Here is a 26,405-nt window from a genome sequence, read left to right as displayed (position 1 = left end):
ACTGCTATTTGCCATCCCAGATCGGAGTCCCCAGATCATCAACTTGGCCGCAGAGCTGGAGTTTAACCTGGGTTCCCAGCCTGTGATCAGCTGTATGGCCACGGGCAACCCGCCCCCAGTGCGAGACAGCATCGAGCTGCGCAAGGCTGACGGGACAGTGCTCACGGTACCCGCCCCCCCTCCTCCTGCCCCATCAGGGCTCCTTGTGCCCCCCCCCATCTTCCCAGGGTTCCCTGTGCCCCCCCAGTCCCGTACCACCAGGGGGCTCCTTGTGCTGCCCCCCCCAGTCCTGTCCTGCTGGGGCTCCTTGTGCCCCCCCTCCTCCTGCCCTATCAGGGCTCCCTGTGCCCCCCCATCCCACCAGGGCCCCCTGTGCTGCCCCCCACAGTCCCATCCCACCGGGGCTCTCTGTGCCCTCCGGTTCTGCCCCGCCAGGGCTCCCTGTGCTTCCCCACCCCCCAGTCCCATCCCGCCGGGGCTCCTTGTAGCCTCCCCCCACTCCGCCCAGGAGAGGCTCTCTGTGCCTCCCCTGCCCCTGCTCTCTGTGCACCCCTCCACCCTGCCAGGGCTCTGTGTGACTAGGTCCAGCTGCCGCTCAGGTACCTCAGTCTCCAAGCTGGTATTTACCCCAAATCCCTAGGCCTGTGTAGCCCCACCTAGTGCGCCATGGCTGCACACCTGAACGTGAGCCTGCTCGGGCCTGGATCCCGCGCAGCAGCCGTCTGCCCCAGCCCAGCCATCTCTGTTCTACCCATCTGGCTGTGCTTGGTGCCTGTGGCCCTAGGAGGAGTAACTGCAGCTTCTCTCTCCCACCCAGTCGATTAAAGCCATCATGGAAACAGACAAAACCACCTCTGAGTTCCTGGTGCCAATGCTCACCGAGGCGGACACGGGCCTCTGGGAGTGTAGAGTTTCCACCAGCGGGGGACAGGACAGCAGGAGAGTCAATGTCAATGTCAAAGGTGAGCGGAGCAGGGGAGGGAACAGCTGGGATGTTGGAGAGTGTGACCTTTCTGCCAGTCCAAGTTGGCAGCAACAAGGGCCGGGTTCAATATCTAGAGATTCCTTTTCAACAATACAATGCAAAACCAGCTCGAGCCCCCACCCAGTGACCTGGGACAATTACACACCACCCCCTGGGCACCTCTAAGAGGCTATACTTCCCCACTCGCAAGCACAGAGTCTGAGTGCAGCAAAAATATTTAATAAAAGGAGGGGAGTAACTCAGCATTAATTTGGGAAAACACCACAAGTAGGTTCATAAATATAAACCCTGAGCAAAAGACCCACCCCCAAGTAAGTTGGGCAGTGTCCTTTTCCCCTCAGGGTCTTAAGTCCAGCAACCAAAAAGTCCCTTTAACATGCCCATCCCTTCACTGCACCCCACTCACTGTCCTTGGTCAGTGCAGCCCCAGAATCCAGAAGTTCAGCTGTAGAATTCACCTCCCACCGTGGGTGGAAGGGGGGTAAGGAGGCACCTTACACACTCTGCTGCTTGGGCAGTCGCTCGCTGCCCCACCTGCTGCACCCCTCTGCCAGCCACCCTGCTGGCCGCTCCTCTCCGCCAGCTGGCTACTTACCACCTTGCTGGCTACACCTCTCCACCAGCCACTCACCAAGATGTCTTCTGGGCCCACCACTTAATACAGCTCTCAGTGATTTCAGCTCTCAGTGGAGGGGACCCTCACTGCTTGTACACACTAGGCAGTCTCTTGTACCAGAAACACTGTCCCAAAGTAAATCTAATACTTAGACTTAAGTATCAGTGATTTTAGCTCTACAGCATGTAGCAAGACTCTTAATTGAGTCTAAATTAGTTATTTTATTATAGAGTTGGGAGACCAGCTTAAATAGTACCTGGGTGCCCATACCCCACCTCCCTCTACTCATTGGTGTTTGGAACCCATGTCCCCTGCCTAGTGAGTGCCATTCAGTTGAGGATGAGTCCCTCCATTGCGGTATGCCAGGTACAATTCTGCTGCCCTCAATTCACACAAGGATAACAACCCTTTATTACTCCTGCCCCAATAACAAGGAGACTAGGGATCCAGCACCAGTCACAAGTGACCATTTGGGCAAGCAGTCCATCATGCTGAGCACCTAGGCAGGGTGGCTGGGCCCATGCAAATGAGATCAACTCCTGAAGTCCTTTTCCACAGCTCACCAGTAGATGTCAGGGGAGCTCATTCAGACTCTGCTTACAAGAGCAACTAGAGCAGGGGTTCTCAAACGTTTGTCCTGGTGACCCCTTTCACATAGCAAGCCTCTGAGTGCAACCCCCCTTATAAATTAAAAGCACTTTTTTATATATTTAACACCATTATAAATGCTGGGGACAAAGCAGGGTTTAGGGTGGAGGCTGACAGCTCGCAACCCCCCTGTAATAACCCCGTGTCCCCCTGAGGGGTCCCGACCCCCAGTTTGAGAACCCCTGAACTAGAGAGAGGTGGAGTCTCCACTGCCGAAGACATCCATCTGCCCGCAGGCCAAGGCAGGCTCCCTGGGCCTGAGTGCAGCACGGGGGAGGTCCAGGGCTGCCCTCTACTTCTGGGGAGCAATTGTCATTGTCATGGTTACAGGAACCATGGTTTGCTTGTAGCTGGCCGACCCTCAGCCTGGTCTTGGCCATAGAATCTTTCCCTCTCTTGCCCCTGGGTCCTCTCTGGGAACCTCAGCCACTCGGGCAATCTCATTGCTCCTGGCAGTTCAGTTCACTCCTGCGGTCCCTTGTGAGTCCAATTCCCTCTAGTCCCTGGCAACATTCCCCAGGCCTAACCACTGGTCATAGTGGGGAGCCGTCTTCCAGGGCCCCTGGCCCATGTCAGGTGTCAGTCTGCCCCCAGACAAGGGCGGGGTGGGAGGAAAGGACAGCCAGTCCCTCGGCCAGGCTCCCCTGGCTACTGGAGCTCACTGGCAGTCCCCAGCAGCCTCTCCTTCTGGGCAATCCCCCCACCACCACTCGCAGTAGCATTGTTGCCTTTTTAAGCTCCCCTTCTCCAGGTGGAGCAGATTCTGCACATGCCCCGAGCTGGCACTGCCTGAGTGCAGGAACCCCTGTTAGCCTCTGCATCAGTGGGATGAGGGCATGTCCCATCACGGTACTGACGGCAGAGACTCTGGGATCATGGGGTTCCCCCTAGACTACAAAGGAAAGGGGTAGTATGAAACTAGCATGGGCGATGTGCTAGGGCTGACCAGCAGGTCAGTGTGGCCAAGTGTCCATGTTAAGCATTGCTTTGTTCCTTCTTCCTTCAGGGTTGTGTTGGGTTTATTGATGTTGGTTCTGTTCTTTGCCTACAGTCCCTCCAGTGCCACTGAGGCCTCCCCGGCTGCTGGCCAAGCAAAGTCGGCAGCTTGTGGTTTCCCCAGTGGATGGATTCTCTGGTGACGGCCCAGTCACCTCCATCAAACTGCTCTACAAGCCCAAGGACAACACCTCGCCTTGGTCATCCATTGTGGGTAAGGGAATCAGCTTGCAAGGGACATTTAGGGCAGGATCAAAGTCACGGGGCAACCGCTCTGCCTCTTGCCCCGCTGCCTGCAGGACTGCTCCCTCGTGTCTCTCTGCCACGATGCTTTCCTCCCTGTGTTTGCTACTGCTCCGATTTTGGTGTCATGTTCAAATTTGGCCACAATTGATTTTACAACAAGGAAACTCCTATCCCAGGGAGGCCTGAGCCAGCTGCTGCTGCTTCTGAGCTAGCATGTCAGTAAAGCCTATGGAGACCCTCCCAGGCTGAGTGAAAACCAGCAGAATCCGTTGCTGTGTAGAGATTGACAGGTGATGCCACATCATGGCGGCAGCAGTGGCTCAGACGTGCCTGGCTGGACACGGGCCAAGAACCCATGGTCCAGAAACTCCAACCCTAGCCAGGGAAGGATAGGGCAGGTGAAGGCTTCGCTCGGCCAGTTCTCCCCTCGCCATTTTCCTCAGCACTCCCATGAGGTCCCCTCCCCTGTCTCCAGCTAATCCCACTCTGCCTTGCCCTGGCTGCCACATCGCAGGGAATCTCTGCAGGGGCTTTTAGGAGAAAGCAGAGCGTGTGATGCTGCAGGGAGCGTGTTCGATCTGTGCAAGGCTGAGAGTGCAATCAGGGCTTTCCTGGGCACAGGGTGGGGCATGGCTGCCTGAGGGGTAGGCCTGGCAGCACCATGACCAGAATCCAATGTGCTGCTCTGTGAAGAGCTTCTCGTTCTAGTTGCAGGGCTGGTGCTGACCCAGATTCTGTTCTGAGCTCCAGCCCCAAGACACTGGGCGTTGGGCACTCCAAGTACTAGCTTCGCCAAACAGAGCATTCTCGTAGCACCAGGGGAAATCCTAGAAGCAAAAGGAGGCAGGCTGAGTATCAGGTGGCGATGGGCTAGGGCTGAGACGCTGGGATCCAGCAGGTCCATGTTGCATATTACTAACAGCTGGGCCCAGGGAGCTTTCGGGAGGGAAGAGGCAACAGGCCAGCCGGGGACATCCTACTGCCAGTGCTCAGCCTGCGATGGGCTTTGGGAGGAAGCTGTGTCACAGGATGGAACAAGGCTGCTGGTCACATGGCTTCGGTTTAACAGGATCCTCTGTAATCAACAGTTGACAACAGTGAAAACATCACACTCATGAACCTACGGCCAGTCACGGCCTACCTGGTCAAGGTGCAGCTGACTCGCCCTGGTGACAAAGGGGAAGGTGCCATGGGACCGCAGGCGGTCATGGTGACAGAGTGTCAAGGTGAGTGCCTGGCAGGGACTGGGGACAGACAGGAAAGGAATCCCCCGAATAAAAATACTACAGAGTGGGTGTGCCTGGCCCTGCCCTCCCCAAGAGCCACCAGGACTAGAGCTGGGTGGATTCAGCTATTGGTTATTGATTTATACTGCACCAGTGTCTAAAGCTTCCAATCAGGGATCAGGCCCTGTTGTCCTGGGCTCTGCACACGTGTGGTTTAATTCACAACAAGCCATTTGTTCCATGAATCTCACCTAATTCATCCTGCTCTGAATCAATCCAATGAGATTTAATTCTGTCCAGTCCAGTTCATCCTAGCCCAATCCCAGTTTTATTGGAATTTCTCTGATTTAATCAACTCTGATCCAACTGATCTGAGAGTCTGGGCCCATGCTGAGTCTAGTCTGAATTTACTGGGGCGTTCTCACCCTCCTCAGCATTAGGGCTTGATACAAGTGTAGGGTTCTGCCAGGCCCTGGAGCCTAGATTGGCAGCATGAGACTCTGCATTCCTTCGGGAGGAGAGAGAGGACTGGCCCACAGTGAATTTGCTGTCTGGTTTTCACAGGCATTGGTCCAGTAAAGATATTACCTCCTCCACCTTGTGTCTCTAACAGAACCCACAGCCAAGCCTGTGATCGAAGGCTGGTCTGTAGAGGGGAAGAACACGCTTCATGTTAATTGGAACTTGCCAAATAACTACGAGCCAGCAAATGGGTTCGTTGTACGTCTCTTGGACTCAGCAAAAGTGCTTGTCCGTGAGATGAATATAACCTCCATGTTTGTGCACTCTGCCCGCATCCCTAACCTGGAGTTCAACAAGGAGTATGGCCTGGAAGTGTTGGTCTATCACTGCACCAGCCTGGGCCCTCCATCTGACCTCTACAAGGTCATGATCAACAGCAAAGGTAGGTAACCAACAGCCCCCCTACCCCTGCAGAACCAGCACTGTCAGGAGCAAAGGGAGGGAACTGTTTGTCCTACGGACATGGGGCCAGCTCCTCAGCTGGTGTAGATCAGCATAGTCGCATTGAAGTGAATGGAGATACACTTGGTGGGGATCCGATCCATAGAATTTGCCACACAAGATCAGACTACTGGTCCACTGGGCTCTTCTGCCTGCTTATTTCAGGGACAATGGCCAATACCTGATGCCTCAGAAAGAGGCAAAAAAGTTATGGTGCACCTGGCTCATGGTACAGTCGTGCACAGGTAAATAGCTTAGCCTGACATGGGGAGGGGGGAAACTTTCCTGGCCCTTGTAGGGATCAGCTGGTATCTTGAAGCACGAGGCTTATTCTTTGTCTTAGGTATGTCTGCACGTGAACCGCCCCAGCGGCACAGCTGCAGCGCTCCAGTGTCAGTATAAGTAGTGCCTACCGGAGCGGCTCTCCCATCAGCGTAACAATCCATCTCCCTGAGAGATGGTAGCTAGATCGACAGGGGTTAGGTTTCCACGCCCCTGAGAGATGTAGCTGTGCTGATTAAGTTCTCAGTGCAGACCAGCCCTTAGTATCTAGTTGCCAGTCTTATTAGGCATAAAACTATTATCCAGCACCTCTTTCAGTTCGGCTCCATATGTCACTCTGCCCCTGCAGCCATGACTCCCTCGGCCGATTGCTGAGGAGGGAAACACTGTCTCCTTTTCTTTCTTCCACAATTGTTTGGCCCAGAGTGGCTTCCTGCTGCGTAATCCCCTGTTCCATGGCTACTGCTTGCCCTCTGTGTGTAAAGCACTAGCACAGTAGGGCCACCGTCCCAGATTGCTATTGTAATACAAATCCTGCATTGTGGCAGGGGGTTAGATTAGGTGACCCTTGTGGTCACTTCTAACCCTACAGTTCTATGAAATAATAGGTAACACAGGCCATGGAATTTCACCGGTGATTCCTGCATCAAGCCCAGTAAATTGCTGCAGTTCCTTAGCCTTGTGTCATGTAACAGGACTAAAATTATAGCACTGACCATCCCCAGTGTGATTCTTTGCAGACACAACAGCTCAATTCTTCCCAGGTGCCACTGCACCAGCCTCCTTGGAGTTATATGAGAGGGGACCATTGTGATCATCTAGTCTGACCTGTACAGCACAGGGCAGAGACCTGCCCCACAATAATTCCTAGAACGAAGCTTTTAGAAAAGCATCCCATTTTGATTTAAAAATTGTCAGTTAAGGAGAATCCATCACAACCCTTGGTAAATTGTTCCAATGGTTAATTACTCTCACCAGTAAAAATTTACACCTTATTTCCAGTCTAAATTTGTATAGCTTCAGCTTCCAGCCATTGGATTGTGTTAGACCTTTCTCTGCTACATTGAAGACACCATTATTAAATATTTGTTCCCCATGTAAGTACTTTAAGTACCAAGCAAGACGGATGCAGTTTGTCTTTGGGGCACTGAATTTCCCTATTGTTTGGAGAAGGGACTTTTCGACAAGTCACCCCACTTAAAATAAACGTCAGCGAGTTGACCCAAGGGCATGTGCAGAACTGGAGATACTGCTCCCACTTCAGCTAACTGTGCTTTGGAGAGGTTAACCCTCCTGCAGTCAAGTAAGAGTGCCCCCTAGAGGTGACAATCACCAAATTCAGCATGACTTTGGGATACTGTAATTAGACTGTGGAACTTACGGGCACTGGATGACATTGCGGCTAAGAATTCAGGAAGATTCAAAGAGGGGTTGGACATTTCTATGGCTATCAGTAATATGCACAGGTATTACAGTTAATGTGTAAAAGGGTTTTTGGAAGGGAGACAAAACCCTGCTTTGGGGCTTAAGCCAATCTCTGACAGATAGGGAGCAGACTGAGACCTTCATGGAGGCCACACTATCCCACGTGAGCCTGCAGTGGGCTTTTGACAGTGTTCTCTGAAGCTCCTGGGCTGGCTATGGTCAGAGACAGGAGAGTAGGCTACACAGACCTCAGGCCCAACCCAGCCTGCTCATTCCTCTTTCTGTGGTGCTGAAGAAAGAAATTAAAACCTTAATTTAAAAAATGACCAGCCATTGATTATCTTGTGGGTCCTGTCCCATACCACGGCTGGGGTAAAGGGAGGCAGTGGTCAGCGTCCACTAGACCCTGCCGCCTCCTCTGTCCCATCCCTTCTAACTATTTAGCGTTGGTGCTGACTCGGGATGGCAGCCATTGCTCACCCAAACGTGCTGCTCTCCCTGTCCGGCTGATGCCTCAGCTCTCTATTTCCTGTAGCTGGTTCTGCACACTGCATCCCGCTGCCCTGAGGGCTCAGCCCTGCACTGCAAGCTGGGAGCATCTGAGAAGGGCTGATAGTGCCCCTGGGAGCCCTGCCATTTAGTGCAGACGAAGAGCGGTGACTGGAAAGATGTGGCTGAGGCCACGTCTACACTAGGTGCACTTTGCCAGTACAGTTCTTGCAGTGGTGCTCCTAGCATGGACACAGCTTATACCAGCCACACTGCACTCTTGCCGGTAGAGCTTAGACTCATCGACTTTAAGGTCAGAAGGGACCATTATGATCTTCTAGTCTGACCTCCTGCATAACGCAGGCCACAGAATCTCACCCACCCACTCCTGTAACAAACCCCTGGCCCTGACCTATGTCTGAGCTATTGAAGTCCTCAACTTGTGTCTTACTCCAGCTCCTCCCTGTGAAATAGGCTCTACTGGCAAAGGCGCACTTTTACCAGAATAACCGGGCCTAGCCTAGGGGCTTACCCAGCCCAACGCCATTGCTCAGGGATTGCACCTCTTGACGCCGCAGACCCGTCACCGCGTGTGTGTGAATTTAAAAAATATGGCCTTGGCATTTCCCAGCCTCCCATCCAGGCAGCCCTCAGTCTGCTCCGTCTATAGCCTCAGCAGTAAAATCAAACAGGAGTCAAGACTCCCACCTCATTGCCTCTCTTCCCCGGCCCTAGGAACGGGGTGCGCGGCTCCAACCCCACCCCTCTTCCCAGCCCTGTGGACGGGGTGCGTGGCTCCAACCCCGCCCCTCTTCCCCGGCCCTGTGGATGGGGTGCACAGCTCTGACCCGGCCCTGGGGACGGGGTGCGTGGCTCTGACCCCGCCCCTCTTCCCCGGCCCTGGGGACGGGGTGCGCAGCTCTGACCCTACCCCTCTTCCCCGGCTCTGGGAGCATGGTGTACGGCTCCGACCCTGCCCCTCTGCACCAGAGGTCAAGGGGGGACCTGTCTGGGGGGTGATCCCACTGTTCTTCCTTCTGTGTTTATTCTGCTGTGGCCCATTGACTGTCACTCCCTCCCACATGCACACACGTCCTTTCCATGATCCCATGCCCTGCACAGCCCAGGGAGTCTCCTTAGCTGTGGCTGAGGCTGGGGGCTGGGCACAGCCAGGCCTGGTGCCTCTCACCCTGGAGATGTTACCTGTGGTGCTGATTTCCCTCCTCTCCTCGTCCCAGGCCCCTCCTCCCCCAGATCTCTCCACGCAGAGCCCCTCACGGACACTATCGTCAAACTCACCTGGCAGGCCCCTGAGTATCCCAACGGGGGTGTCAGTAAGTACATTGTGGAGCTGCAGCAGCTGGGTGGGGCCAGTGAGCCACAGTGGGTTGACACGGACAGCGGTGGGGAGACCACGAAGACCATCCCGGGCCTCAACGCCAGCACATGCTACCAGTTCCGGGTCCGAGCGAACTCCCATGTGCCTGGGGAGTGGAGTGAGCCTGTGAAGGCGGAGACCCTGGGGGACGGTAAGTGGGTTATTTCAGAGACGCACCAGGAAAGCGCTGAACTGAGTGGGGTATGCAGTCCCCCTTCATCCCGGCTGCTCTGCTGACCTACGTCTTGGACCCCACCATAGCTGGAGGCCTGGCACCTGTATCCATTCCCTCCTCTCCCACACACAGCCATATTGCCGGGGCAGCCCCAGCCCAGCTGGCACCCCCCCCACACAGGCCCCTTTGGAGTCTTGGCTCTGTGTCCAGCCCTGCAAAAAGCCTAGTTAGTGGGTGATGTGCTATGCCCCAGAGTGTCACCAGTAACCACCTCTCCGCTGGTGTGTGACCCACTGAGTGGCTCGGGCACTGACCCCCACATCAGCTGCGAGCCCACAGGAGAGCTGCTCCCAGCAGCACTGCTGTGGTGTGTGGAGACAGCAATGCTCCTGGGGCTGGAACATTGTCTTTGGCGTGGGGAGGCAGGGCCAAGCAGAAATGGGCACGAGAGAGAAATTGAAGGTGAAAAAGAGCTAGGAGGGGAGGGGAATGGTGCGAGAAAGGAAATAATAAGTCAGTGGGGCTGGGGGGCAGGGAAGGGCACAGCCTGAAGGGGAGTAAAATGCCCTTTCCAGAACATCGTTCATTTCAGTGCAGCATGGGGAACATGCAACACTTGTGCAAATCAGTGTATGTGTGGGTGCAAATAAGCAGCAGCTGTCAGGGCCGGGAACGTGCTGTCATGGCTCCAGTCGTGCAGTGTGATACCTGGGGCAGGTGAACTGCAGAGCCCCGAAATGCCAGGGTCAGCTGCAGCCACTTCACTGCATGGCCTTTGCTATTGGGCTGCAGGGCAATACTCAGCCAAGGAGGAGAGGGGTTTTCCCAGTGCATGGAGCAGTGCAAAGAGCTGCGTTGGGCTGGAGTTGGTGCATCTGATACCTTGAGCCGGGCACAGCCATGAGCCCTCTGTTCCCCTCCCTCCCTGCAGGTGCCTTGAGCGAGGTGCCCAGACTACAAAGCCAGGACATGCAGCCCTCGGGAATAGACCAGCAGCTGCTCATGGCCATCATCGGCTCCGTGTCCGTCACCTGCCTCACCATCCTTTTTGCCCTCTTGGCACTTTTCCTTATCAAGAAGAATTTTTTTCACCGGCGCCGGACCTTCACCTACCAGTCTGGCTCAGTGAGTAATGCTGCCTCTGCCTCATCAGACCCCCAGTCAGGCTCCCTGAGTCCCCATGTGCCAGCCCGACCTCTAATCCTAGTGCACCACGGGCAGCGTGAAGCATGCCTCACGCACACACACCATCACCCCCAGCCCTGCTCAGACCACGGTGTTGGGTTCCTTGGGGGCCAGAAATCTTTAACTTCCCCCTTACCTGTTTGTCAGGGGGAAGAGACCATCCTGCAGTTCAACTCAGGGACCCTGACCCTGACTCGCCGGCCAAAGCCCCAGCCTGAGCCCCTCAGCTACCCCATCCTGGAGTGGGAGGACATCAAATTTGAGGATATGATTGGAGAGGGGAACTTCGGGCAGGTCATCAGGGCAATGATCAAAAAGGACGGCCTGAAAATGAATGCAGCCATCAAGATGCTGAAAGGTGAGCGAGCCTGTGCCTGCTTGGGGCCCAGGAGGGAAGGATGAACGGCAAGGGGATTAAGGACAATGTACACATCCTGGCAGGGATCCCTGCACCCTGAGCTGGGCCCCAGGGCCCAAGCTGGAGTTTGTTCCAGGTACTGGGACAGACTCAGCCTCGAGCAGCTGAGATACTGAGCAACACCAGAGCTCACAGGGCTGCCTGAAGGCCCCACATCTGGGCTCCGTGGGGCCCAAGTCCAAATCTGAGAAGTGCCCGATGTGTGTCCCCCAAACACTATCTGAATGGGAACAGCGTGGACACCTGGGTTGTGTGTGATGGTTTGTGCCCACCCGAGAGGATTTTTCAGGAGTGGGCAGGTGATGGGGGTTTGCACCCACCCAGGAGAGCACCTCGGGGGAGAGGGTTTCTGGTGGTTTGCACCCACGGGGGGTGGAGGGGCAGTGCTGAAGGTTTGTACCCACGTGGGAGGGTGTCTCAGGGGTGGGGGGTGGGGGTGATGGAGGTTTGCACCCACCCAGGAGGGTGCCACGGGGGATGGGAGCCAGTTCTGGTGGTTTGCGCCTGCCGGGGGTATGGTGCCAGTCGCCTTGTTTTAAGAGTCACCCCTGGCCGAGGGATGGAGGAGGTACCTCAGGACTGCAGAGGGGGGTGGCTGTGGACAGGAGCCTCAGGCCTGGGACTGCAGAGTGGGGTGGCTGGCGATGGGAGGGTGTCTCGGGCCTGGGACTGCAGAGGGGGGTGGCTGGCGATGGGAGGGTGTCTCAGGCCTGGGACTGCAGAGGGGGGTGGCTGGGGACAGGAGGGTGTCTGTGGCCTGGGCCCCTGGACTGCAGCGTTTGTTCCTGGCTTGTTTCAGAGTTTGCCTCAGAGAACGACCACCGGGACTTTGCGGGGGAGCTGGAGGTGCTGTGCAAACTGGGACACCACCCCAATATCATCAACCTGCTGGGGGCCTGTGAGAACAAAGGTGGGAACTACGCCCCCCCCCCTCCGCTGCTCTGGGTGGGCTGGGCCAGGCTTTTTTCCCTGCTGTTCCTGGGGTCCCTGCACTTCTCCCCATACCTGCTTCGCTGCCCTCTTCTGTGCTCTGGGCGAAGTCCTGCCCGCCCTACCCACTGCAGGATGTTGAAGGCCTGTCTCCCTCCTTTGTCCCTCAGGCTACCTGTACATTGCTATTGAGTATGCTCCCTATGGGAACCTGCTAGATTTCCTCCGGAAAAGCCGAGTCCTAGAGACTGACCCGGCCTTCGCGAAGGAGCATGGGACAGCATCTACCCTCACGTCCCAGCAGCTCCTCCAGTTTGCTTCCGACGTGGCCAAGGGAATGCAGTATCTAAGCGAGAAGCAGGTGTGTCCCCTCCCCTGCCCTGCCTGCTCTGAGCACGTGCCAAGCTCTGCCACGGCCAGCAGCCACGGTAGCCACGTGGGTGCGTGTGCAGGAGCGTGGGAGGGGTGCCGGTGCCTGCACAGCTGTGTATCAGAACCAGGAGCTGAGGCGTCTGGCACCAGGCTCTCCCTGAAACATGCCAGCCATAGCCGCCGCTCTGTGACCCAGCGACATGGAGCCCAGCCTGCCTGCAGTGAGGCAGCGTTACCACGCCCCAGCATGTCACTTGCCACCAACAAGACACAGAGCTGGGGCAAACTAGCCAATGAGTATAGGTCTCTCCCACCCGTCTGCGTTCTGATTGGCTGTGACGTGTTCTGCACGTGGGGCACAGGAATGGAGGAGCTGGCGCCATGGCCCTGCCTGCTCCTGTCTCGGAGAGCAGCTCTGCTGCTCAGTGGCTGGCCCGGCAGGGCACAGGTCTCCGGGGCAGCCAGCTAACCTATCCATGCTCTGACCCAGAATGCGGGGAGCCGGGCACCCCCCGAGCCCTGCTGAAGCATCCTCCCATGCTTAGCCGCCCCATGACGCCCCAGTGCTGGGTGTGAAAGGCCCCCAGTCTCCTCTTCCTAGGGCTGCCCCAAAGCCCAGGCAGTCCTGGGTGCAGCACGTTGACTTCCAGGGACTTGGAGCCACCGCTGCTGAGTCCAGGCTCCTTTCTGCTGCCTCCTGGCCAGGCTCCCTGAACCCACCAGCAGCTTGGCTGCCCTCTGCCCAGCCAGCTGGCCCAGGGGAGACTCCCCAGGATCCAGGGGAGCGGATCAGAATCCACTGCAGGAGCAGTAGCGGGGGCCCAGATGTGCCCAGGGATGAGGGCTGGACCAGAAGCAGAACAGCTTTGTCCAAAGCGCCGAGGCTAGGGCCCGCCGGCACCTTCCCGTTCCCAGCTGCAGAGTCCCAGAGGGTGAATGCTGCATCGCCCCCACCCCCACACACCTGTCACCAAAGCTGGTCCCTGTTCTGGGAGTAACAGGAGGCTGTGCCGAGCGGGGGCCCACCAGCTTGTCTCCAGGAGGGGTCACACAGGCCCAGCCCTCACTCACCACGGCTGTCTCAGTTCATTCACAGGGACCTGGCAGCCAGGAACATTCTGGTGGGGGAGAACCTGGCTTCCAAGATCGCCGACTTTGGCCTTTCCCGAGGGGAGGAGGTCTATGTGAAGAAAACCATGGTGAGTCCAGAGTGAGGGGCTCTCCACTGCGCCCTTGGCAGACCTAGGTTGCAATGCCCGAACCCAGCAGCTCTAGGGACAATTACTGTAATTGCCCCTGTCCTAGTACAAGATCTCTTCTGTCCCACAGCAAGGCCATGAACCCCCCTCTACCCATGGCTCCTGCTGCCTGGATTGGGGGCAGCTGTTCCCTACCCCGGCTTTCCCCACTCAGTGGTGGGTGACAACTGTATCATAGAATATCAGGGTTGGAAGGGACCTCAGAAGGTCATCTAGTCCGCCCCCCTGCTCAAAGCCGGATCAATCCCCAGACAGATTTTTACCCCAGTTCCCTAAATGGCCCCCTCAAGGATTGAACTTGCAACCCTGGGTTTAGCAGGCCAATGCTCAAACCACTGAGCTATCCCTCCCCCCTGGTTGGGAGTGCTTGTTTCCTACCCCCCCTTTCCATGACTGTGGGGGGGGGGGGCATTTCCCCATTACCCTGCTTATTACCGTGGGTCTTTTTCCCCAGGGCCGTCTGCCAGTTCGCTGGATGGCCATCGAGTCACTGAACTACAGCGTGTATACCACCAAGAGCGATGTGTGAGTCCTGCCCCCGGTCTGAGGGGTTAGCCCTGTGCCAATGCAGAAGGGGGTTAGCTGACCCTCCCTGCTGACACCGGAGGGGCTACTGCTCCTACACCTTCCCCGTGCCTTGTTCCCAGCCTCTAGCCCATCCCCCCACTCAGCCCAGGCTCGCTGTGCTCAGAGCCAGAGATTCCTGTTACAGCGGGGCCCCATTGCGCTGGCCTTGCTCAGCCCCAGCAGGACACAGTCCTAGCTCTGAAGTGTTTGTCCCCATTTCCAGTGCCTCCATCTTCCCAGCCCCCACCCCTGGTGCAGTCCCAGCCCCTCCCATTCCTGTCCCAGAGTGAACCCCGCAGACAGATATGCTGGAACTGGGCGAGGGGGCCCAGGAGGGAGGCACTGCTGGAGACCCAAGCGCTGTCTCTCTTTCAGGTGGTCCTTTGGGGTGCTGTTGTGGGAGATTGTCAGCCTGGGTAAGTACCGGCCCAGGTGGCTCATCCTGGGTTGATCCGTTCTACCTGTGGGTCCTGCAGGCATGGCACAGGTGTGCCCAGCTGGTCTGGCCCTCCCTCCCATTGCTCTGGCAGGGAGCTCTTGGCTCATGTCAGAAATGTTGTCCAAGTGAGGCAGTGAGGAACGTGAACATGGCTCATTGAGCGCTGCCCAGCGGAGGGTGCAATGGCATGGCAGTGCCAGCCAGGAGGGTCCCTCAGATCCAAGCACCCATTGGGGCAAGGGAGTAACTCACATGCCGAGGAGCTGGCATAGGGTCTCCACTGAGCTGCCTCCTCTGGGCCTTGGCGCGTGAGTCATAGCATAGACGTGCTCTGAGTGCTCTAGCAGCCCAACTGCAGCACTGTCCTGGAGACACTCGCGACAGCCACGGAAGGGCTTTCCCACTGCTTTAGAGCCACTCCCTCAAGAGGCGGGCGCTGGGTCACCATCGACGTCGCGGCATCTACACCTGGGCTTAGGTCAGCGTAATGACGTCTCTCGATGTGTGGCTGCCCCGCCATAGTGTCTGAGCGCCGCACCATCTGGGGCAGATTTATCCCCATGGTACAGATGGGGACAGAGGCACGGACCCTGGCTCTCAGTACAGCCAAAGGCTACATGCCTTGGAGGATCTGTGCCAGAGAGACCAGGTGACTTGCCCACGGTCATGCAGGGAGCTGTCATGGAGCAGGGACATGAACCTGAGTCCTGGGCTAGAGCTCTAACCCCTGAGCCAGCCTGTCCTGAGTCAGGCCAGTCCCGACAGTAATCCAGTGTTGAACATGTTCCCAGTGCTGTGGGTTCTGAGTCTGTGGGCACCCGCGACAGCACCCTAGGACTGGCCCAGCTCCTGCCATGGCTCCAGCGGGCACTGCCTGTCCAGGTCTCTTCAGGAAACACACAACCCACCAGCAACAAATGCCTTCCAAAGTGATGGAGCTGAAAGGAGCGTTATAGGGAGACACATGTGGGCAGTGCAGGGAGGCGGGGGGAGAGCCCACCCGTTGCGTGTCCCCTTGAGGGAGGTGGCTGGTTCAGCCTCAGCCACAATCCGGCTGGTGTGGGTCTGAGTGTGGCTGGAGCCTGGGCAGCTCTGGTTTTGTATGGCAGAGTCTGCATAGAGTGGTGTGTGGAGTGGGACCTGCAAACTGAAATAGTCACAAGAGTGAAATGCCTGCAAGCTGCATGGAAACTTTTAAATTCATCATAACAGAGGCTCAAACTCTATGTATACACAAAATAAAAAAACACAGTAAGGGGACCAAAAAAATGCCATCATGGGTAAACAACAGAATAATAGAGGCGATTAGAGGCATACTTTAAAAATTGGAAGTCAAATCCTACTGAGGAAAATAGAAAGAAACTCTGCCAAGGCAAGTGTATATGTATAATTAGGCAGGCCAAAAACAAATATGAAGAGCAACTAGCAAAAACTAACTGCAGGTTTTTTTAAAGTACACCAGAAGCAGGAAGCCTGCCAAATAGTTATTGGGCCACTGGACAAGCGAGGTGCTAAAGGAGCACTTAAGGAAGACAAGGCCGTTGCTGAGAAGATAGATAAATTCTTTGCATTGATCTTCACAGCAGAGGATGTGAGGGAGATTCCCACACCTGAGCCATTCTTTTTAGGTGACAAATCTGAGGAACTGTCCCAGATTGAGGCATTGATAGAGAAGGTTTTGGAACAAATGATAAATTAAACAATGATAAGTCACTAAGACCAGATGATATTCATCCAAGAGTTCTGAAGGAAGGAACTCAGATATGAAACTGCAGAACTAATAACTGTGATATGTAACCAATTGCTTAAATCAGCTTCTGCACCAGATGACTGGAGGGCAGCTAATGGAATGCAGATTTTTTAAAAAGGCTCCAGAGGCGATCCTGGCAATTACAGGCCCATAAGCCTAACTTCAGTATCAGGCAAATTGGTTGAAACTATAGTAAAGAACAGAATTATCAGACAGCTAGATGAGCACGATATGTTGGGGAAGAGTCAACATGGCTTTTGTAAATGGAAATCATGCCTCACCGATCTATTAGAATTGTTTGAGAGAGTCAGCAAACATGTGGACAAGGGTGATCAGTGGATATAATGGACTTGGATTTCAGAAGGCCTCTGGCAAAGTCCCTCACCGAAGGCTCTTAAGGAAATTAAGCAGTTGAAGGTCCTCTCATGGATCAGTAAATGGTTAAAAGACAGGAAACAAGGGGTAGAAATAAATGGTCAGTTTTCAGACCGGAGAGAGGTAAAAGGTGGGGTCTCCCAAGGATCTGTACTGGGACCAGTGCTGTTCAACATATTCATAAATGATCTGGAAAAAGGGGTAGAGAGTGTGAAGAATTACAAAGGGATCACACAAAACTGTGTGACTGGACAACAAAATGGCAGATGACATTCAATATTGATAAATGCAAAGTAATGCACACTGGAAAACATAATCCCATCTATACATATAAAATGATGGGATCTAAGTTAGGTGTTACCACTCAAGAAAGAGATCATGGAGTCATTGTGGATCATTCTCTGAAAATATCTGCTCAATGTGCAATGTTAGGAACCACTAGGAAAGGGATAAATGGTTGACCCACCTAAAAAAATGATGTGTTAGAATTGAAAAAAGTACAGAGAAGGGCAACAAAAATGATCAGGAGTATGGAACAGCTTCCCTATGAGGCAAGATTAAAAAGACTGCGACTGTTAAACTTGGAAAAGAGACGACTAAGGGGGGATATGATAGAGGTCTATAAAATCATGACTGGTGTGGAGACAGTGAATAAGGAACACAAGAACCAGGGGGGTCACTCAATGAAATTACTAGGCTGCAGGTTTAAAACAATGATAAGGAAGTACTACTTCACACAACACATAGTAAACCTGTGGATATTGTAGAGGCCAAAAGTATAATTGAGTTACAAAAAAATTTGATACATTTATGGAGGATGGGTCCATTAATGGCTATCAGCCAAGATGGTCTGGGACACAACCACATGCTCTGGAAGCCTCTAAACCTCTGACTGGCAGATGCTGGAATTGGACAACAGGGGATGGATTACTCGATCAGTTGTCCTATTCTGTTCATTCCCTCTGAAGCACCCGGCATTGGCCACTGTTGGATGACAGGATACTGGGCTGGATGGACCATTGGTCTGACCCAATCTGGCTGTTCTTATGTCCTTATGAGTGTGTGTGCTGTGCTCTGCCCCCAGGAGGAACTCCTTACTGCGGGATGACGTGTGCCGAGCTCTACGAGAAACTGCCGCAGGGATATCGTATGGAGAAGCCCCGCAACTGTGATGATGAGGTGTAAGTGGGATCTGGCTGCCCCAGTCTGTCCCAGCTGGGCCTGGTGAGACCAGGAAAACAGGCTTGGCCTTGGCTGTGGCCATGGGGCACCAGCCACACACAGGAACCAGGGCCTCTTTGCACGGCCTCTGTGTTTGTTTGGTGTCTTGGGGGACGGGCTACGTCACATGATGTAATCCCTGTGCACTAGGAACAGGAAAGCTGGCAGCCTCCCCACCCATGACCCGCCGTAGGACAGCCTGCTGGGGTCCCTTGCCTTCATCCCTCCTACTGCAGTTTGCTTATGCCTCAGCTACTTGCCACCTTCCCTGCCCGTGCTTCCCCCACCTCCACGTCCTGTCTGCACTGACACAGGCCCTGCTGTGCCCCCTCTCCTAGGTATGAGCTGATGAAGCAGTGCTGGCGAGACCGCCCCTACGAGCGCCCGCCCTTCGCTCAGATCTCCATGCAACTTATCAGGATGCTGGAGGCCAGGAAGGTAGTCTGCTTGTGCCCCAGCGGGGCTGGCTGCAGCTCTGTCCCTCCCTCAGCGCTGTACTCAGGCCCTGGGGCAGGGCTGCACCCAAGGGGGAGGCAAGGGTGGCCTTACGGGGCAGTCCCATCACAGTAACTGCCCCTCTAGGGCTCTAATGAGCTTTTCCAGTGGCCAGGACCAGCTGGATTGCAGAGCTGCTGTAGCTCCTTTCCCTGGCCATGCCCCGTGTTGGCAGCTGCTGGGCGATGATGTAAATCTGACTGTGCCACACGGGAACTGCCCTGATGCTGGGGAAATCCTAGGGGCTTTGCAGCCTCTCTCCTCGGAAGGGCACCAGGGAGCAGGGCTCTGAGCCCTGCCACGTGCTTGGGACTCATCTCCAAGCTGGAGTCCAGGAAGCTTTGCAGGGGGACAGTCACAGCTGGTCTAGGCGCGTAGTGTGGGGACAGCCCTGTTCTGGAGGGACATGCTGTGGGGTCAGTCCCGCTCTGCCCAGTGCCCCGTCCTGCCTGGCATTGGCAGGGAACACTGGCTCTAATCCCTGTTCTGAACCTCACCGAGCGGAGCCGCAGCCCAGACCCAGACTACGAGGGGCTCGGGAGAACACTGCCCCCTCCTGGCTAAGAGAGGAGCAGCTCCCAGCCTTAGCTCAGGCCGAGGGGCACAAAGCCAAACCCCACTCACAAGGTGTTCAGCCCTACCTACGTTCGCTTAGACATGGGGAATCACCCAGACAGCACTCGGAGCCGGCCAGGGTCCTGATACCAGGACCAGGGAGTAAGGGGCAGGATGTTCTAACCCAGCCCCAGGCCTGACACTCTCTCTCCCCATCCAGGCCTATGTGAACATGGCCTTATTCGAGAACTTCACGTACGCCGGCATCGACGCCACAGCGGAGGAGGCCTGAGGGCGAGTGGAGCACAGCGCCGGGAGCCCTGTAAATAACACACCCCTACTTGCCGCACTTGGACGCCAGGGGAGGGACATGGCCTCTGCCCCGTGTGGGGCATGCAGTAAATGGCCTGCTCCAGCATGGAGAGTGGAGACGAGGAACTGCCCTTTGTCCTGGAGTAGGAACTTGCCTGGGGGCAGTTTCTGGCTAACATGATACCCCCATATTCTGCAGCCAGATTCCTGGCTGAACGGCAGCTTCTGCCCCCCAGTCCGCTCAGGCAGGACTGCCCTGCGCTTGCTGCCCTCTCTGCAGTGCAGCTCTACACCAGTGGCAGGGCCAGCCAATGGGCCAGGCTGTCCCTGTCTCATGCCCCTCCCCGCTCTCCCAATCCTTGCTGCAGGCAGGCGCTGTGCGTGGCCGAGGACAGGGGCAGGGAGGCCTGTCTCCCCTTGAGCCCATGGACACTGGGGCCTTCTCTGAAGCTGGAGGATGTGATACCAGCCCCTTGCTGCCCTAAGAGAGGCACAAAGACTTGTCCTGGGTAAAGGACAGACTTGGAAACAGCCCCAAATGTAGAGCCCTCGTCCCCACCTCCAGCCCCGGTGTTTCATGTGTGGCTGCTCAGCTTCCCTGCTGCCTGTGGGCTCTCGGAACTGACTCGCTGTGCAGCTGGACCTGGCCCGGCACCATGCGGCCAGTGCACTGGCACGCAGAGCTGTGCAAACATTGCTCCTGGATGCTGGAGACCCTCTGGGACAGGGCGATCAGGGGAGTCTGAGAGGAAGGATTCCAGCGCTCGCCTTTGGAACACCATGGAGGAGTAAAATATTCTAGGCTTGGCCCCAGGCTCCTCTCTGACCTGCCAGAGACCAGTGGGTGCCACGACTTGTGCTTTACGGTTAATAAAGGAAGTCTAAGGGACTGGCTGGCTCAGGGGTTTGGGGAAGAGGCTGGGGCCTTTCCTCTCTCTCTCTTTCATAGAAACACAGATTGTAAGTCTAGAAAGGACACTTAGATCGTTTAGTTTGACTTCCGCTAGGGGGCACTGGCTCCAAGCCAGCTCGAGGGGGGGAACTGGCTGGCTCAGGGAGCAGAAAATGGGATACTGGGTCTTGCACCACTGGTGCCTGTGTGTTCCCTGACCTGCCATGAGGACGTCAGTGTCCTGGGCTATCTCAAGAGCCTGGAATTTGCCAGTTTTGAGCGTGGGCCCGTTGCTCCCAGAATCCTGGCTAGGGTATGGTTTATGCCTGTTTCTTCAGGGGCAAGCAAACTAATTAAATATAATATATAATTAATGGAGATATCCCATCTCCTAGAACTGGAAGGGACCTTGAAAGGTCATTGAGTCCAGCCCCCTGCCTTCACTAGCAGGACCAAGTACTGATTTTGCCCCAGATCCCCAAGTGGCCCCCTCAAGGATTGAACTCACAACCCTGGGTTTAGCAGGCCAATGCTCAAACCACTGAGCTATCCCTCCTTGAACAGGGATATTGGGCCATGCTGAATAGCAATGGCATTCCCTCCTGAACTCTAAGGAGACAACTGGTGCTCTGGTACATGAGAATGGATTCCCCTGAGTTCAGCTTTCTGGTGAGTGCCCACATTGTTGCTGAGCGTCTAGTTTTCTTACCCACGTCCAGTCCAGTTGTGGTATTTTCCTTCTGCATGGCTGGCAGTGCAAAAGCCAATTACAATGTATGATTTTAAAAAACACATTCTGCAGCATGTGCGTGCTCTGAGTGCATGCCCTGTGCTCGGAGTGTTCTGAGGGGTCCAAGGCGGCGCAGGGGTGCAGCTGTATCCTGGCGCTCTGCACGGGCCCTCAGGCTCTGCTCTCTCTGTCGCTCTCTCTGGGAAGATGGTGTGGAGCACATGCCTGGCCTCACAGTCGCTAGGCTTGGCCTTAGGCACCTGGTGGGAGCTCAGTAAGTTTGGAGCAAGCAGTTGCCTGGGGCAGGTGACGCCTGTCTGCATAGCTGAATATCACCATCTACGTGCAGGCGGAGCCTGTACAGGTGGTGGATACAGGATGTGTTGGGAGGGGATTTCTGGCCAGGCTGACGTGAGGTGAGGTGTGAAATCTCCAAGGGACTAAACCATGCAGCATTCCTCTATGAGCCAGAGCTTCCTTTCACCAGTGACATGCAGCAGCCTCGTCACCCTGTGTTGTCTTGAGTTGTTATTGAATGAATAGCTGAGAGGTGTGTGCAAGCATGCCCCTGACTGGTCTGGTGTGTGCAAAGAGCAGCTCGCATAATGGGTGTGTAAGGGGCAGCTAGTCCCAGAGTGCTGCCTGCAGAGGGACCCAGTGTGCATCCTAGAGCCAGGACTCCCTCCCGGGTACACCCCCTCCTTACCCACCAAGCAGGGACTCGGTGTCTCACAGCAGGGTTGTTTTTCTTCCTATCCCAGCCTCCATTCTCTCCTGTAGCCGCAAGGGCAGGACGTGCTGCCTATCTGATAGGCACAGGCTCTATTGGTGCCATCACTGTCAGTGGCTGAGCGGCCACAGCATGGTGGTTTGGGGGCCGGGGAAGTTGGGTGGATGGGGGTGGAAGGGGCCCTTTACCCAGGCTTCCTGCGGAGCGAGGCTGACATGTCTCAGATAAAGGCTTTGTGTCTCAGCTCCAGCAGCAAGCCAGGCCCAGAAAGAGAACAGCCCTGCCCCTGGATGCCCAGCTCTGCAGGGCAGGTGGCCGGAGCCCTGCGTTCTCACTGGCACTGAATGCTCACTGTAGCAGAATGGGGGCCCAGCTGTGTCAAGAGCGGCCCCTTTTCTTGGTAGCTGGACTCCTGCTCAGCCTACTCACTCCTGCTTTGAGCCCTGCTCCGGTGACATCTGAAGGTGGGTCCAAAGAGCCTCGGTCCTTCCTTAGCGCCCTTGGGGAAGTGCGGGGGAGGAGGGTGTGCTCAGTCCCTTTTGGGTCTCTGCAGTCGGTACATGGGCCATGGCCAGAGATGAGCCTGTGTGAGCCTAGGGAACAGTCGGTCTCTCATCCAGCCTGGCCCAACTTGCCAGCCTGGCTTGACTAGCTCCAGATTCCTCTGGTTTGGGGCTGAGTGAAACGGGGCGTGGCCAAGGCCCTGCCACACCTGGCTGTGCCCTAGTTGTGAGTGGTTCCTTGGGGTCATGTGCAGCTGGGGGTAGGCAAATGGCTTCACCTTACAGCTGGGACTGGGTGGATACTGTCTACTTCAGGTAGGGACCCAGGGCTACAAGCCACTTCCACAAACTCCCCTGGGTCTTGTGTTAAGCACAGCTCCCCTGAGCCAAGACCCTGCAAATGCTCACAGCAATGACTGTCCTATGTGCACACTGCACATGCCTTTGGCCAACTGGTGAGTGCTGGGGATAGGGGTGCACTGTGGCCCCAGGGTGGGGGGGGCACTCCAAGGTTCCTGGGAAGAGAGAGCACCTCTCTTTGCTCTCGACCACCTCCCTGCCTTTGAGTGGAGCTGCATCAAGCGTTGTGAGGTGGAGGGGTGTCTGAGAGAGTGTGCGTATGGACATGTTGTGGAGGTGAGGGGTGCTGTGTAGGTATCCCTATCCTGAAAAGAAATCCATTGTGTTCTTAACCTGTGTTAGCAGTGATGCCAGGCAAGTCAGCACTGCATGTGGGTGAGCAGCGGGGTCTCGGCCCTCGGGCTCCCTAGAGCCGAGGCTTCAGCATGCACTGCTTACCTGAGATAAAAGCCAAATTGCTGTTTCTTTAGCTAAATTGGGTGAAAATAGCTGATCTAAGTCGCACCCCCACTTTTGCAGTGTAGAGACACTGTGGGTGTGGGTGTGCATTGCACATGCATGTGGGGCGGAGGCTGGGACTGGGGGGCCTCTCCATGTTCAAAAATGTCCCAACTGACTCCATGCTAGGCTCTGTACTGCTCCTGCATCGTCTCCTTAGCCCCTGGCCCTGCAGGTCCCATGCCACCACCTGTCGCTCTGTGGGCTGAGGAGGGAGAACTGGCCTAGGCAGGAGATGCTGCAGGGGCAATGAAGGGCATCCGGGACTGGGATAACCATTCCCAAGGAGCCCGCAGTTGTGGCAGGGGAGAGCTGGGCTCTGGTACGTAGGCGGGCTGAGAAATTATTTAAATACAAAACAACAAGGAAACAAAATGCCCCAAAACTTCACTCACACTGAGGTAAGGGTGCCCGGGGCTGTCCGGTGCCCTTCCAGAATGTGGAGCTCAGCTGAACTCACACTGCTGAAAACCAAGAACTGGAACATTATGGTACATGCCACCCCAGCCATGCCACCTTAATGCTGGTGGCCTTGCAGCTCCTTCAGCCACCTGGCTTCCTGGGACATTGTCTAAGGCCAACTGGCTCCAGGGGGGGAGGGTGTCTCTGGCTGGATAGCGGGCTCCCCTGGGGGGGTCTCTGGCTGGCCAGTGGGCTCATAGGGGGATCTCCAGCTAGCTGGTGGGTTCCTGGGGGAAAAGAGGGGTGTCTCCAGCTGGACAGTGGGCTCCTGGGGGGGGGGAGGGGTGTCTCTGGCCAGCTCCCTGGGGCACCAAACTCTTGCTGAGCTGAGGGAACTCCTGATGCTTCCTGTGAAAGCCCAAGTCCCAGGCTCCTCCCACTCTGGCACCAGGGCACCCCTCACTGCGCTTCTCCCTAGGTGAGTCCTGGCACTGGCTCGCTGATCAGGACACAGATGCCCCAAGACTATGGCAGCAATTACCTGTGCAAACCTGGGGACAGCATGGGGCGAGGTCTGAGCAGCGGTGAGCCTGATGGCAGCAGGGATGAATGCCCCCAGCAGGCAGCTCCCTGAGCCCCGCATGGTGCAGCACTCTCTACCTCTTTGTCGCCTGCATTGTCTCCTCCCCCGGCCCCCTGTGTGATGCCCAGCCCTGGCCCTGCCCTGCTCCCGCTCCAGGGAGGAGTCCGGAAGCCCCAGGCCTTCCTGCTGGTCTGTTCCATCCAGGGGCTGCTGCTGCAGAGCTGCTGTGTCTGTCCTGGGAGCGCATGGACCTGCTTCTCCTTATCTCACTTCCTCACACTTTTCCGCAGTGAATGCTATCGCCCAGCATGAGACAGGGTGTGCTTCCCGCCGAGCTGGCCTGAGACTGGCCTGAGCCACATGCCAACCCACAGGGCTATTTTGGGATGTTTGTACCCAAATGACCCACCCCTCCCTACGCGATAGCCTGGGAGGAGGGATGGACTCAGAGCCTGGTGAGACGGGCAGGTTCTTACCTGGTACACGGCTAAGCCTCCCAAAGAGCTTTGGCCAGCTGGCCAGCATGGGAGGCTGATGGCCATCTCTGGGGAAGGGAGTTTCTATAGCTGAATCCCAGGCCTGACTCTCTCCTGCCCTGTCCCTTGTGTGCACCTCCCAGTCCACTCCTTGCTCCAGGGCAGCATTGGCAGCCCCTTTGCACAGGGGTAAATGGTGACAGAAGATGGCAGGCAGGGTCCCCATAGGCTCCCCATCTGTCTGGGTGGGGTGGGGGTGATGAACACCTACCTCTGGGGGCTGAGCTGGGGACGCACATATGAGCCCTGGGCTAGGGTGAGGGGGCTTTCCTAATACAACATCCAAACCAATAGCACATTTTTCTATCCTGTGCCCATCACCTTGGCACCTGAGCACTTGCAAAGACATTAAAGCCCTGACTCTCTGGAGCAGTAGGGCTGCCACATGCGGCTCTGGTGACACAAAGCAGCAAATTCCCCTGCCTGGGGGAAATCGCAGCTGGCCCAGTGCTGTCATGTGGCTGCTCTGCCTCGCCTGTCCCCTCAGCACAACGGTGTGGCCAGGCTGCTCTGCCAGCTGGTTGATCTGCAGTTACTGGAATGGGTCCTGGGTGCTGCTGGCAACTGGCACAGGACACAGCAACCTGGTTGCTCTAATTTGCTCTGAGACCAGGCCAGTGCACGGCAACTGCACAAATGGGGCACCGTGCTTCCGGACTCTCACTGCCTTCTGGGGTCACTTTGACTGTACTCTGGAGCAGCCTCTCCAGGCCCCTCCCCACTAAACAGCTCTCTCCTCCATGCAGATGTGGCTCTCCTGAGAGAGGTTTCTGAGACCATTCGCTGCTTCTCCCGATCTTTTGAAGACCTCACCTGTTTCTGGGATGAGGAGGAGGCAGAGCATGGGAACCACACGTACCGCTTCTACTACACCTACAATGGGTGGGTCAGGACTCACAGGCCCTGGAATCCTAGCCCTGGCTTCTCCCTCCCCAAGGGCCAGGCTGGCTGCACTGTGCCCTAGACAGACACCTGACTGCCAGCAGCCCCCATCCGCCTCAGCCCTACTTAACTCCTGGAGTGTTAAAGATGGTGCACCCCACTTATCTCCCCGGCACAGCTCCGAGTGGAGCACTTCGCCCTCTGCACCAGTCCTGGCCTTTCACTGGTTTCCAGAGCCTGGGAATTGGCTCCCTGCTGCAGTATGTTCTTGGCAGCCGTGTGGGGAAATGCTTCCCCACTACCATCAGTACATCTGTACTGCCCACACCATAGTGCCTGCGTGCCAGGTGGTCTGGCTTTGCCCTCAGCCCCCACAAGCAGCGCAGGGCCACTGGCACCTTGGTACAGCTGGGAACTGGGTCTCAGAGCCTGGCCCAAGGTCACACAGGGAGCAGGGACTCGAATGCTGGTTGCCCAAGCCCTAGGTTAGTGCCCTGGCCACTTGCCCATTGTCTCCCTGCTGCCTGGGCCCCCTGGGGCAGAGAACCTGCTTCTGAGGGGGGCAGCCTCCCTTCCTGTTCTGCCTATCACAAGCCTGGCCCCTGCAGAGCGGGTGTTGGTGGGCGGTCAATTAGGGTTACCATATTTAAAAAATAAAAAAAGAGGATACTCCACGGGCCCTAGCCCCGCCCCTTTCCCACCCCGGCCCTGCCCCTTTCCCACCCATGGCCCCGCCCCAACTCCACCCTTTCCCCGCCCCTTCCCCAAAGTCCCCGCCCTAACTCCCCCTCCTCCCTCCCAGCCACGCGAAAAGGGCTACCCGAGCGCTACCAGCTTTACGGTTTGCCGGGCAGCCTCCAGACCCTGCGCCCCCAGCCAGCGCTTCCCCAGCGCAGCTGGAGCCCGGGAGGGGAAGCGCCCAGCCGGGGGCGCAGGGTCTGGAGGCTGCCCGGCAAACCATGAAGCCGGTAGCGCTGGGGCA

General features: G+C 56.3%; 1 protein-coding gene across 3 annotated transcripts in view; it reads left to right on the top strand.

Moving 5' to 3' along the window:
• Positions 1-20,196, top strand: part of TIE1 (tyrosine kinase with immunoglobulin like and EGF like domains 1) — a 40,761-nt gene extending 20,565 nt beyond the window's left edge. For 2 of the 3 annotated variants that reach the window (XM_034778908.1, XM_034778907.1), the window contains 16 exons: positions 21-166; positions 818-962; positions 3,301-3,459; positions 4,580-4,717; positions 5,331-5,621; positions 9,115-9,405; positions 10,361-10,554; positions 10,762-10,972; positions 11,832-11,942; positions 12,133-12,323; positions 13,420-13,533; positions 14,048-14,118; positions 14,536-14,576; positions 17,809-17,905; positions 18,284-18,383; positions 19,216-20,196. In XM_034778908.1, coding sequence (XP_034634799.1) covers positions 21-166; positions 818-962; positions 3,301-3,459; positions 4,580-4,717; positions 5,331-5,621; positions 9,115-9,405; positions 10,361-10,554; positions 10,762-10,972; positions 11,832-11,942; positions 12,133-12,323; positions 13,420-13,533; positions 14,048-14,118; positions 14,536-14,576; positions 17,809-17,905; positions 18,284-18,383; positions 19,216-19,287 — 2,372 coding nt within the window. In that variant the 3' untranslated portion in view covers positions 19,288-20,196. The remainder of the gene's footprint in view (positions 1-20; positions 167-817; positions 963-3,300; positions 3,460-4,579; positions 4,718-5,330; positions 5,622-9,114; positions 9,406-10,360; positions 10,555-10,761; positions 10,973-11,831; positions 11,943-12,132; positions 12,324-13,419; positions 13,534-14,047; positions 14,119-14,535; positions 14,577-17,808; positions 17,906-18,283; positions 18,384-19,215) is intronic. The other variant, XM_034778909.1, reaches the window with a different exon arrangement.
• The last annotated feature ends 6,209 nt before the right edge of the window (positions 20,197-26,405 follow it).

This window comes from Trachemys scripta, chromosome 8 (genome assembly GCF_013100865.1).
Source record: "Trachemys scripta elegans isolate TJP31775 chromosome 8, CAS_Tse_1.0, whole genome shotgun sequence".
Classification (NCBI taxonomy): Eukaryota; Metazoa; Chordata; order Testudines; family Emydidae; genus Trachemys; species Trachemys scripta.
This window is presented reverse-complemented; position numbering and strand designations above follow the sequence as displayed.